The sequence below is a fragment of the Dreissena polymorpha genome, chromosome 5 (assembly GCF_020536995.1).
Source record: "Dreissena polymorpha isolate Duluth1 chromosome 5, UMN_Dpol_1.0, whole genome shotgun sequence".
NCBI classification, from domain to species: domain Eukaryota; kingdom Metazoa; phylum Mollusca; class Bivalvia; order Myida; family Dreissenidae; genus Dreissena; species Dreissena polymorpha.
The window spans coordinates 119,739,310-119,753,035 of NC_068359.1; the positions used below are offsets into that span (position 1 = coordinate 119,739,310).

At 36.1% G+C, this 13,726-nt stretch overlaps 2 protein-coding genes across 2 annotated transcripts; both read left to right on the plus strand.

The window, feature by feature from the left end:
• Window positions 1-1,922: 1,922 nt before the first annotated feature.
• LOC127831587 (mucin-2-like) lies at window positions 1,923-2,270 on the plus strand. Its single transcript, XM_052356565.1, has one exon. It carries the CDS (start codon window positions 1,923-1,925, stop codon window positions 2,268-2,270), a length of 348 nt encoding a protein of 115 aa, XP_052212525.1.
• A 9,801-nt stretch (window positions 2,271-12,071) lies between these two features.
• On the plus strand, window positions 12,072-13,382 carry LOC127831588 (uncharacterized). Its single transcript, XM_052356566.1, has one exon. It carries the CDS (start codon window positions 12,072-12,074, stop codon window positions 13,380-13,382), a length of 1,311 nt encoding a protein of 436 aa, XP_052212526.1.
• The last annotated feature ends 344 nt before the right edge of the window (window positions 13,383-13,726 follow it).

Here is a 13,726-nt window from a genome sequence, read left to right on the forward strand (position 1 = left end):
AGTTTAGAACAATAAAAACTGTACGGTGCAGTTATTGGCTAAATTTTGTTTTAAATAGCACATTTAAATATAAGATGATTTATTATGTATTCTCTATATGTAAAATAACAACTAAATGTAAGGCCAGGCGTGCAACTAAGTCCTGAAATTAAACATAGCTTTTACGCAACGAGACCGTGGCCTTTTGAATAATGAATATACTTTTTTGCTAAATTGAACTAACTATTTTAGTTCATTGTCCATACAGCCGTGTAATAGCATATCGTACGTTCAGCATTTTTAGCATTGTGTTCCTTAAACAGTTACTGGTTCTCAGTTATTTCAACAATCAAAACATTTGACCGTCCAAACCAGACACATCATCAGCAGCATACTCTGACGGTGAATCTCCTCGCAAGGATGATCAATGTCAATCGCTGTGTCCTTTTCCTTGCCATCATGGACCGCATCATAATAATTCGACGGCTCCTTACAGTATTTCCTTTTTTCATTGGTCGCAGTGCACGAACAGCACTGGTCTTCCTGTTATGAACGGCACCAGTTAGGTCGGACTGCTCCATGGATGGAGCATCAAGAACAAGGCACCTGTGCTTTTAAATAAGAGGTTTGTTTCAGTCTTATTTTGGTCTTGCTTTCATTACATTTATTTCTCTGCCTCTTCACTGAAGGTGTCTATCGACATGATGAGATTGATGACTTGAAGGGCACTGGTTAACACTAATGACAGTTAAATAACAAAAAAGGACATCACAATATCTACGTACAAACCATATACCTATGGTTACATATGCCGACTATATCACTTTGTTCCATAATATTAACTTGAATTATTTTGATAGTTAATGGTTTGATTCGCATTCATGCATTAATTTAGCAGAGTATGTATCGTTAACAATAATAATGAGATTATTATATCCTGTTTGTCATTGCAGAATTGTCATTAATATGTAATCCATTGACTTTTCTACGATCGCAGAAACAATGACGAAATATGTAATGGCTATTCATCATGGACGTAATGTGGAGTCTGTTTGAAAACTGATATTACCAGTCGATCTAAAATAAATCTTAATCTTAAATGATTTCTATCAAATATAGTATTTTATCTAGACAATGATCTGATTAAATGTATAAACGTCATTATATTCTATGCTTTTACAATGGCAATGTGTTAAGTATATGTAACGTTAAGAATATTCGGATTCATTTATTTTATTCATTTTAGATGTATTACCCCGCCACTAGATAAAGTAAATTTAATTAAAAGTTTCTCCTTACAACTTATTTTAAACCTTAACTATTGTATTGTATTTTTTAAATTGCATCGAAATGCAATATGAAAGAAATAAACTTAGACCGTTAAACATATGTTACTTTGATATCAGTATTTAACTTCTGGGTGTTAAAACGTAATTCAATTCTGTCAGTTATGCGAAAATATTAACTACCTTGTTTTGTGTAATATATGATAATTAGATTCCTTTAAAACATATTTACTATCCAAGCCTATTTCCATGCAAACAATATTTAACAGGTTCACATTTCACAGTTCATTTTTTGTTAAGAAAGCTTATCGCATTGTCAATATCAAATACTCACTTGGTTCCTATCTTAATTCTTCATTTTCTACTACTCACATTTTTATTAGCCTTTTGTTCATGTAATACTAGCGTGTAAACATAAAATCGGCAATGTTTCCGAGGTTACAGAACTGAAATAGTGGGTTTATTAAAGGCATGAAAGCAAAAAAGGAAATTTTTACATAGTGGTTTATAGGACGCGCTATAATTAATGACTTATCACATAGACTTTCAATTTAAAAAAAAACCGATTTGGTTTCCATAGTTCCTAATTAAACACCATACACTCGCATACGCTCTGCAAAAACTTAAGTTATTGTCATGCCATCGCGGCCAACCGCCATGCCACAGGGTTCCAGCGCAATGCCACCGCGGTCCACCGACATGCCATCAAGTCTCATTGGCATGCTACAGCGGCCAACAGCCATGGTAACGGAGCCCACCACCATGTCACCGCGGCACATCACCTTGCAGCCGCGGCTCAACGCCATGCAACCGCGGACCAACCCCAAGCAAACACGACCCACCGCGATGCCTTTGAGGCTCACCGCCATACCACCGCGGCCAACCGCCAAGCCATTTAGGACCACTGCTATGCCACCGCGGTTTATCGCCATGCCGTCTAAGTCAACTGCAATGCCACTGCTTCCCAACGCCATGCCATCGCGGCCCCCCGAGACATCTACTTGAGTTCACGACGATGCCTTATCGAAGCAATTCGTATAAGCGTCGTAATATGGCCCTGCGATGGCACAGCGACATTCAGGCTCACCACTGTGATGTCAACAAAGGCCAAGGATGATTACAGAGAAAAGTTTTAACGTTGTGGCCCCACGATGGCACTGCGTTCTAGAGGCTCACTGCAATAACTTCATACGTTTGTCCACGGCGTCAATGGTGGATATAACAAGTGGGAACGAGTGGTATATTTGATTAAATGCCTTATTCACGTTAAATTTGAGTGATAAATTTTGGATAATTATTTGGGCACTATGAACAGCGAATATATTTGATGCGTTTAATGTTTTGATCACGTCAACTATCTTGCTGGTGTTGGATTGTCTCTTATTAACGTGAATATACGATACAGTTCTAAATTATTGACTGCATGTCTCGCACTTATATTTGAAGCGATCATGTGGTTTTGCTGTTTTATTTTGCAATGTTTACTTTTAACCACGATGCTAATATCTGATGTTTTACGATTGTGTTACAATTGTATGTCAATATTATTGAAATTAACACACCACAAGTCCTTTGAAAAGCATTTTGAACATTTTTTTCTAATCATCAGTCATTGCGACAAGGATTGAGTCAATCAATATATGCATGTAGAACAAATTAATTGTATCATGCAATTTTATGCAAAGAGTGTCTAAATTATTTTTAATATGGCTTGTCTTGAATCATTATGTTTGGTTAACCGACGCAGATAATGAACTAAAGAATCAAATTACAAATGCTTTAACATATTTATTTATGTATACTATTAAAACACAGTTGCACTCATGACTTTATTGTCAATACGTACAGATATATTCTATCATTATTTCGCGATCATTGAAACAAGTTTTTATGATATGCGTTGCTATTAGCAAAGTATGAATATTTTAATGCTTTCTAAGATGTCCTTGAAGATTATTCCACTCGTTGATATATATAGATAAAGATCGATACACAAATAAAGATTATATCAAAGCCAAGTGAACATTTCTAGCGTTTTTTTAATTGATTGATTGCGATTGTATTCCACCTAATAAAACGAAATGGCTAAATGCCGACAGATTTTTTTTTATTTGACAATTCTGACATGTTAATGCGAGCCTTCATTGTCGATGACAATGCTTTTAAAAACCACTGTAAACATTCATTTAGAAGCACTTTGTATTCATGTTTTAGCTTGTTAATTCCCTGCCTGGAGCGGTTTCGTGCAATGCATCGGGGAATTCAAACCAGTTGAATGGTATTATTAATCCTACCGTAAGCCCGAAAATAATAGCACATTAAAGTACAACAAAGGCATAACCTAATAGCATCGTACTTCAAATTTCACAGAAATTACAAGGAATATACATTCTGTGTAATTTCTATAAAGTTTCTATAAAATTACTATATGATGCAATACCAGAACCCCTGAAACACAAATGGATGAAGAACAATACAATGTTGTTAATACACGCATCTGTTCAATCCCTTTTAAACAATATTCTAGAACACGAAATCAAATAGTTCAAGTTCATGATCATCGTAAGGTGTTAATATAACCTGTCTACATAACATGGATTGTTATTCATGTTCCTAAAAAAATTAACGTCGATCTATGACTTCAAGCAAAAGAACAACGTTTGAATGTCGTAGTAATATCAATCGCACATGAACATGCTAATGTAATGTATTGGGCGATAGCTTTACAGCTATAGGAAAAAGATCCGTCCCATACACGCTGATTTATGATTATAGACGAAACTCGTTTTGCTAAGGAACTGATATTTTTGTCTTCACGTGGTATACTTAACTAGTTAAAATGCTGCATTATGTTCACGATTGAAATATATGGCATTTGCAGGACAGTTTTCTATCATTGATTTTAATAAAGTGCACAAAATCGCATTGCATTATCATGCTCAAAAACTAAAATTATTATGGTGAAAGGTTCTGAAATAGTTTCAAGAAGAAGGGATTTTTAAAAGGCCATCGACAGAACACCATGTGATTTATTCAATTGTCGATTTCATTAAAATATGTTAAGTCACGATTTCTAAACGCATGAAGCAGTATTTTCAGAAAACTGAAACGTAATGCAGTAAGGCTGTCTTAGCCAGCTTTAAGCTATATCTGAATGCGTAACGTTAAAATATTATCCGTTTAAAATATCTTGCATCTTTGAAACTAGGTTCGGACATCGCATTTGTTCTAATCAAACGCAAGAAAAATGAGGAGGTTATTTATAGTTTGCCCGTCTTTTCCAAATGCCTAAACACTACAAGACAGTGCAAGACAGTGCAAACAATACAACGATTAACATTAAACATGATTGAAGGTAAAGTCCCTCTTCATATATGCATTATTTATTCTTGCAAACAACCAATGAGCAAAGTATATCTTACGTTTACAGCTGAGTCAGTAACCTGCATACTCAATTGTGGAAAAACACTTGTCTGCAACATTGTAAATTTTGAAATAACCACATGGTTTTCAGCCGTAAATCAACGATCGTAAAAGCATTACCATTAGAATTGCGTGACCTAAAAGTTGAATATTCAGTGAATTATTTGAATGCCGTGCAAGACTGTAACACTTTTGTCCTAGTAAACTGACTGAACTCAATTAGAACTATCATACATGTAGGATTCGAAATGTCATATGATGGGATGATCTATACATATAGGGCTCGAGCCATCATACGATGGGGTGCTCTTGGCGGTCACACGGGTGTTGAACAGGCCACGAACTGCTGTTGACTGGGGTTAAGAAACAAAAATGCTTCTAGAAAAAAAACAAAAATGCTACTAGAAAAAACAATTGTGATTGATTGAGGTTGATGGAGAGTTTTGTTTACTTGCTGAGACCATCACGTTTTCTAGAGCATGATCGTTTATATAAGTTTATATAAGAATTAGTATAAAAGCGGGGTATTTGTTAACAAACTTCGAGCCATTTTGATAGCAACTTGCACAGTGAACATCCCAATTTAACGGTTTCACGGGACAGTGCAGGAAAGACGGACAGTTACTTTTGAGACGAACTATATTTTTGATTGGAGTATCTTGATCATTTCTTGTCTTCTATATTGTCTTCTATATTGTTTCAATTATTTAAAGAGAATAATATACGATCATTTAACCAGCAATAAAAAATGATATATTGTGAAAAAAAAGATTTGTTTCAATTATCTTGCAAACTGATGAGTAGTGAAACGAATCTGGGACATTTGAGTCTATTAATATATCAAATTACACAATGCGAAACTTAGAACATTATTATATTCACATAAGGGTAGAAGTGCAACATGTGTATATCTATTTTTGGTGCCGTGATCAGGATACTTAAAAGTTTGCAGACAAATCACGACACCGGAAAAGGGGCCGGAAAAACAGTTACCAAATTAATTTTCTTACAGAACATTATTTGAACGACAAGTTGGGCTCTACGACGAACAACAATAACCAATCATTCTGTACAGACATTCATCGACACGCTAGGAAAGCAGCGACGACATTGACAAACTCTCTTACAGCAGCAACGATAACAGCAGCAGCAACAACTTTGGCGACGGAAACAGCAGAACACCACCACGACAACGACGAACAGCGGCGACGACCATTTTATATGTTTATTATTATAGATTTACTAATAATTGTTAAGTGATAAACAAATAGTTCTAATTTCTATTATCTAATTATTGTTTAATAATTACAGGTTACGAACATATCGGTGGAGTTCTCCTGAGAAACGTTCACCGGAAGCACACAGCTGAAAAGGGCATTTTGTCACGCAGGCCGGAGTCAGGTAAGAACCTTTTTAAATCTCAGTTCTTTGACTTACTTGCCAAATTGTTAAGCACTCATATTCAAGGTTGAGCTGGTTAATACCCACATTTAGGTTACGCTGTTCAGTATTTACATTTACATTTTAGGATAAAGAAATAAGGTTACGGTTTTAAGAAAACAATTTAAAGATGGCCACAGGATGACAACAAACACCTTTTCAAGTACTGGCTGAAAGTTTAATTAACTTATCGGACACTTTATATGCAAACACAGCTTTAACACAGTTACCAAGATTTTCGAGAAAATCGTCAGAATTCCATGATTTGACATAAGAACTAGAGAGATTTTTTGTGATTTACAATTGTCGATGAGGCCAGGAAAATTAAAAAAGTTTTTCAGAAGGATGCAGGCATATTCTGTGAATTCTTCAAACGTTTTTTGACCACAAACCCTGAAGTTAGGTATATTGTATATTGTTTAAAAAATAGAGTTAAACATGCGGTACGGGGAAATAACTTACCCGCAATACGCTTTAAAACTATTAAGGGATGTTAAGCAACGCGCAGAATAAAACGTCGCCAATTATGGGGAACATTTATTAATTTTAGCTAGGGATGCATGTGAATGTGAAATCGGCGAGAGGGATCCCATGCAACGTATTCTGTTGGGTCAGTTCGTCGATGGGTTGATCGGTGATTCTGTGAGAAATAAATTAATAAGGAGTAATCCGAGTAATCTAACGGAATCAGTTAACATCGCTCTAAAGGAACAGAATGTATTAAAACGGATACACATGAGGAAAGGTCACGGGGGTATGAATTACAAGGTTATGATCCACAGCCAATGGAGGTAGATCATGCCCTACGCGCAGGTGTTATAAATGTGGGAGAAAAAAACACATCGCGAAAAACTGTAGAACAGTTAATGCGGTCCATCAACAACAACGGAGTTAGATGAGCTTAGGAACCAATGTTACACGTGTCATTCAACCGACAATTTTATCAAAGATTGTCCGCATGAATATTACAGGAACAAAAGTCATAATTGTCTGTCAACCAAACATTTTACATTTTATTAAGGATTGCCCAAAACCAATGACAATAACTAGTTCTCTAGCGCAACAGTTTCATACGGAAACCCTAAAAGCGAAACGTTGCAATAGGCAACGTCCTTTCGACGCAGGCCAACCGAAGGGAAACAATTAGGGGCCACACAGTTAAAAATATCAGAAGATCCTACCTCGTGCTTAATTAAAATAGGAAATGTTAAAGTCAGGGGAATAATCGACACAGGTAGTGATAACTATTTTGAGTGAAAATATATTCAAACAAATCTTCCCGCGTAAAAATATGCGAAAAATACTCACTTTATATTCAATCTGTAATAGGCGACAGTCCTAAAGTTTCAGGTTTATCAACACTTTCAATTACAATAGGAAAACAGAAACTGGTACATGATTTCATTATTGTAAAGAACATTAATCGAAACTGCATAATCGTGGGGTCATGCGTATACGGGGGCTTACCGCGTTTAAGTGAGAAAGTGGTTGCAAAAAATTCAAAGATGGCGTCGTTTGTTGTGTTTTCCAAAAGAAAGGGAGGATATTTTCACACAGTAAGCACCTTTGTATTTATAATTATTTTAAAGGAATACGCCGTTTCGGCTCTCCGGTTTTTGAGCTTCCCTCGGCTTTTTTTCAAGATCGTAGAGGTCGGGATAAAAAAAGTTATTGAAGGAAAACCGTCCACAAATTTGTTGTCTCCTTACGTGACGTTCGAGAAATCGGATGTACAAATATCATTTTCTTTCATAATACACAGTATTGACGCACGTGTACGGTAAAAATATAACTAAACCATGATTATTTCATTTTCCCGACGCCGTTTTATCTCTAATAACTAATTTATTGTCAAAAACTATTTGTTTAACCCCTCTTTTTGGAACTGACTTCCTTTTAAGCACATTTTGACTCATATGACCAACACAGATTATACCTATGTTTTAGAGCTTAAAACGAAACACTGTCCAATCTTAAATAAAGTTTATAAGTGTGCATCGATGGTATAGTTGTACAGCAAGTAACATGGTTCAATATACGTGTTTTCTCAATCATGTGACTTACTTTTGATTTATATCAATTCTGTATTAGTAGCCTACCGACCGACTGAACCATTTCACCTATTTTGATTCCATAAGCCGTCCAAAAGTATATTAAAAAAGAGTATTATAATTAGTTGATTAAACTCCTTATAAAATAGCATTCGCGTTTAATGTAAATTTCCATGAATGGTGTTAGTATTGTTATAACTCAAACTCAGACTAATAAGCATATAATAAACAGAATTCATAAATTTATTTTATAATCTACATCTTATTCTTGTGCGAGTATGCATGTTGCGTCTATCCTTATCTGTTTAGCCGTTTGTTTTTTTAATGTCGAAGCAGTTATTTTCCCTTAGTTAGAAATAATCCATTCAGATTCAGGCAAAGTTAAAAAGTTTCTCGGGTATTTGATATCAGAACATCAGGTCTTGAACTCTAACATGAAGTTGTCAACAAGAATTTGAGAGAAAAGTTAAAGGGCGGAAAGGTTACGTTTAAAAATACTTGACCGACCTCGCAATTGTTTGTAAATATGAACGCCTGAACTTCTGTTTCGACTATTTAAATGACGTAACAGACACAGAACTAAAATAATAGTTGAATTTTGTGGCATAGAATGAGCTTGATTTGTGGTTAAGCTATATTTATAAAGACAATTGTTAATTTTTCTTTCTATCAATAAAAATATTTGTGTATGATTGTAACTACCAATTGAATGTTTACATAGTTGGTTTAATTATTAATATAATGGAATTAATAATAAGCTAGAGAGCACACACAATTAACCAACATCAAATCTAAATCAATCATGTATTTCTTTTAAAAAATCAGGTTTGGTTATTATGAGAAATAAAGGTTTAAGTACTAAAATGGCAGAATCAGGCAATTAAAATACAGGGTGAATGCATTTTGAGTAAGCCTTCCCCTGCATGGCTCTCCAATTTTTAGAATAAGTACTGTCAACATTATTTACAGTTTTTAAAGTTGATTTGAAAATAAAAATCATAATTCTTCAAAATTTGTTTTTATTTTATGATTCTTTCAGGTGAGCAACACGGAGTCAGTATAGTTGTCTTTAAGATCATAAATAAAGAACTGGCAGACTAAATTTTAAAGTTATTTGTGTGCATCCCAAACTCAAATTTTAGAGACAAAAAAGTCCAAAATACATATAAGGCATTATCTGTTATAAAATATATTAAAATCCATTGAACATTCATAATACATGTATGATGAAAAAGATTCTTATTGTGTACTAAAGTACATATATTTATAATATGAATAATACTTGAATAAGTTTAAACATAATTTCAGAAGTGACAATTTTTTTAATTGAGTTACATTCCATGTGTATCTTGACGATATGATTGTTATCATCAGTACAGGGTAAGTAATCTATCCATATATATAGATGCATGTGTCACGATGCTTTTTAAAAGGATGGATATAATTTTAATTTACCTACATCACCACAATTGTGTAATTGGATTAGAAAATTTTCGGTATGAAAAAAAAATGGGTACGAAAATTTTGGGTACGAAAAGATTATGCGTAAAAATAAAATTATGGTTCGAAAAAAAAAAAATTTGGGTACGAACGAACGTTTGGGTACGGAAAAAAATTGGGGAACAAAAACAATTGGGTTACGAAACAAATTCGGTTACGAAACAAAAATTGTAAACACAAAAAATGGGTTTGAAAAAAGGTGGGTACGAAAAAATGTCGGTACGAAAACAAAATTCGGTACAAAATAAATTGGGTACGAAATAAAATTGTGTACAAAAAAAAATTTGGGCACGAACAAAATAGGTACGAAAATAAATTTGGGTACGAAAAAAAATTAGGTACGCAAACAAAACGAAAAGTTTTGGGTAGGAAAACAATGTGGGTGTACCAGAAAATTGGAGTTAAAAAAAAATGGGTAAAAAAAATTGGTTTCGAAAACAGATGTGGGTTGGAAAAAAAACGGGTACGAAAATAAATTGGGAACCAAGCTGCCTTTACCTGTATCAATGGCCCTGGGATGGGTAATGTGGACATGGATGGTCGAGATAGACCGTGTTTTGATAAGAGATGTTCAGTAATAATTTGAAGTCAATTGGTGAATAAATGAAGACGTTTTATTAAAACAACATTTTAGGTTTGCGTGGTCGGCCACTAGCTTCTCCTACACTATAAGCACTAGAACCATAAAACTCACACAGATGGTAGCTATGAGCATATTTGCAACGGTGCACTATTTGTAATTTTGATCTAACCCCTGGGTCAATAGTTATTATCATGTGCGTCGCATGTTGATAGTAGAATGAGTGAACATGTCATCATTTTACCCCATTTTACCACAATCACTTTTGACCCAGGGGTCAGATCAAAACTCCAAATAGTGCACCGTCGCACATACGCTCATAGCTATAAGTGTGTAAGTGTTAAGGTTCTAGTGCTAATAGTGTAACAGGTGATAGTGACCAGGACAGACAGACAGAACGCGGAGATCAATACAATATCCTCACGCTTTTAAAAGCGTGGTGGTACAAATATCAGATTTGTCAAATATATGGTTTTACGATTAGATAAACACTTCCAATGTTTGGTCTGCTTTTGTCTGTGTTAGACCTGCAAAAAAACACTTTACTTGACTCTGACCTCTCTCATGAGGCCACCTTATGTGAATTGATTGTTTATGTTTTTGGTTTTCTGCCTTTAAATAATTATTTCATACGCTACACCGCCGGCTTGTATTTCTGGTATGATGTAACGTAGACTTTCGTTATACTATTATATGTTTTATTTAATAATTGTTTGAGTGATAATTAAATGTTAAGGAATGCATGTTGTGTATTCTTATGTTCGTAAATATGACAGATAGTTTACATATAAATATGCTTACCTTAGTTTATATACACATTTTTGCCAAAATGATAACCGAGTGAAAGCAATTATTGATTCGTCAAGGCAGCAATTATATCTTAAATTAATTTAAAACAATACAAGGAATGATGTCAACAATACACTGCAACGCTAGATTGGATCCGATGAAAACAATACTTTATCAAGTATGAACTCGCATTTCGTCAGGAAATGTCACTACATGATTACTTTCAATCCACAGTAATGCTGATATAGATTGTTGTCGTAATTATCTACGGGCCAATATTCACATCTTTTCGTAAAAAGCAGATTTTACACTTCAATTACTCGAAACAGGATTTGAGTGATGCAATATGTAAATCTGATCAATAATATTTAATGCCTTCAATTCCTACACAGTTTTGATTAGCAGAGTGGACTTTTTGTGATGTTACTTTGTTTCAAATGTTTGAAAAATATATATAAGTTTTTAATATTGTATAATGCACTCATGACAACCTTATTGATCACTATGATGTTTTTTTAATGACTTTGTTTAGTATTTTAGTGATTATCCATAATAGATGACTTAGGTGTACGGCATACAATTTTTCTGCTTCTACTGTCGTAATTTGGCGCGACGTCGCATGACGTCGCTGCGCGAACTGTAGCGTCATTATAGACGTCACTACTATTGTTGTTGTTATTGTTGCTTTAGCGTACAAATGAATAGGTCGAACCTGGATTGAATTACGTTTCTTTTAAGTACATTTGCAATAACTATACGATCGCCGACATTGGTGCCGTGAGATAAAAGAATACGAGTATGAATTTGCAAAAACTACAAACGCTCCGAGATGGCAATAAACGGGTTATTCAGCGATATTTGGACACTCTGGCAGACGCCTATACGCTATCGCTCATGGAATTTATTGCCACACTCGACGCTCTGGAGAAGAAAATCACGCAAGTTTCGTTGCTCAACGAGGACATATTGTCAAAATTGGATACAGAAGGCATTGAAGAGGAATAATTAGCCACCGACGCGTACATGTTGGAAATCGACATCAAACTTCGCACGTTGCGCACGGTACAAAGTGAGAAAGAGGGCGGCCTCCAATCTTCAAGTTTCGTTACAATGCCGCGATCCGAACTTTCGGTTCACACACTAAGCGCCCACTCCGCGGAACCCATCAGTGAGAAACATGCACAACTAAACCTACAGAACAACAGCCAAACTCTAAGTGATATTTCGTATGTTTCCAACTCTTCACAGTACCACCGACTTCCGAAACTCTCTCTGCCTACATTTAATGGTGATATTTTACAATGGCAAACATTTTGGGACTCGTTTGAAACAACTGTGCATTTAAATACAAATCTATCGGACATTCAGAAGTTTAGCTACCTGAAATCTCTGTTGGAATGCGACGCGTCTAGAACTATTGATGGTTTCGCTTTGACAAACGCTAATTACAAACGGGCTATTGCACTGCTGAAAGAACGATATGGACAGCAACAAAAAATCACCCACGCAATTATGCAGGCACTGCTTCAATTACCGGCTCCTCTCTACAACCTGCAGAGTGTTCGAAGTTTTTATGACAAAATGGAGACATACATCCGGAACTTGGAATCCATCGGCCAACAGCAGGACACGTATGGCGATCTGCATGTTCCGGTTATATTAGAGAAGCTACCGGCAGACATTAAGCGAAACCTGGCCCGAGAACGAGTAGATACTAACTGGAAGCTGTGTGACCTCCGCCGCGCTATCTACAGAGAGCTCGACGTCATGGAAGCCGGAAGTGCATCGTATCCGGAAGTCGCCAAGTTCATGAAAACTGCGTCATTCTACGCAGAGACGAACCACACTAAGAAGGCTAAATTCGACAAGAGCGAATCCTTGCATGTGAAGAAACAAACATTTTCTTGTCCATTCTGTCACGAGAAACACAAACCCACAGAATGTTCGAAATATTGCAGCCCTTCCGAGCGAATAAGCGTAGTCAAAAAGGACAAGCTGTGTTACAATTTTCTAGGTAAGCATCAAGTTTCACTTTGCAGATCGCGTGGTCGTTGTCAGCAGTGTCACCGCAAACACCACACGAGTATCTGCAACGCCAGCAGCGATGACAAAACTAGACATGAAAGCACACCGGAAACATCGTCTTTGAGACCGGAAGCTACTGTTTTCCACTCTTCTATGAAATACCCACACTCTGGTGTTCTTCTAAAGACGGCAATAGCTACTGTAGGTATCAAGGAGACGGTCCGTCGATGCAGCTATCCTCTTCGACGAGGGCTCCCAGAAGTCTTTTATTACGCAGCAGCTGGCAGACCAACTACAACTTCCGGTTGATGGTATTGAAATGATGAACATTGCGTCATTCGGTGGAATCACAACGAGAGTCCAACACGTTGATCGCAGTACAATTTACGTGAAAACAGACGACAACGGAATGATCCCATTGAGCGTCCTGGTTGTTCCAACGATAGCGAAACCCATTGACACAAGCCACGTGTCAGTTGCAGCAACATTTCCCTATCTCCGACGGTTGAAATTAGCCCAACAAGTCTCAGTCGATTCAATGCTAGACATTGCCGTTCTTATTGGCGCAGACCACTACTGGGACTTGGTTGAAGACACTGTTATTTGCGGGAACGGTCCTACAGCTGTGAATTCAAAGCTAGGCTACCTACTGT

Bases quoted from the DNA above. Each gene is read 5' to 3' on its own strand.
- LOC127831587 (XM_052356565.1), top strand. From the start codon at position 1,923: ATGCCACAGGGTTCCAGCGCAATGCCACCGCGGTCCACCGACATGCCA.
- LOC127831588 (XM_052356566.1), top strand. From the start codon at position 12,072: ATGTTGGAAATCGACATCAAACTTCGCACGTTGCGCACGGTACAAAGT.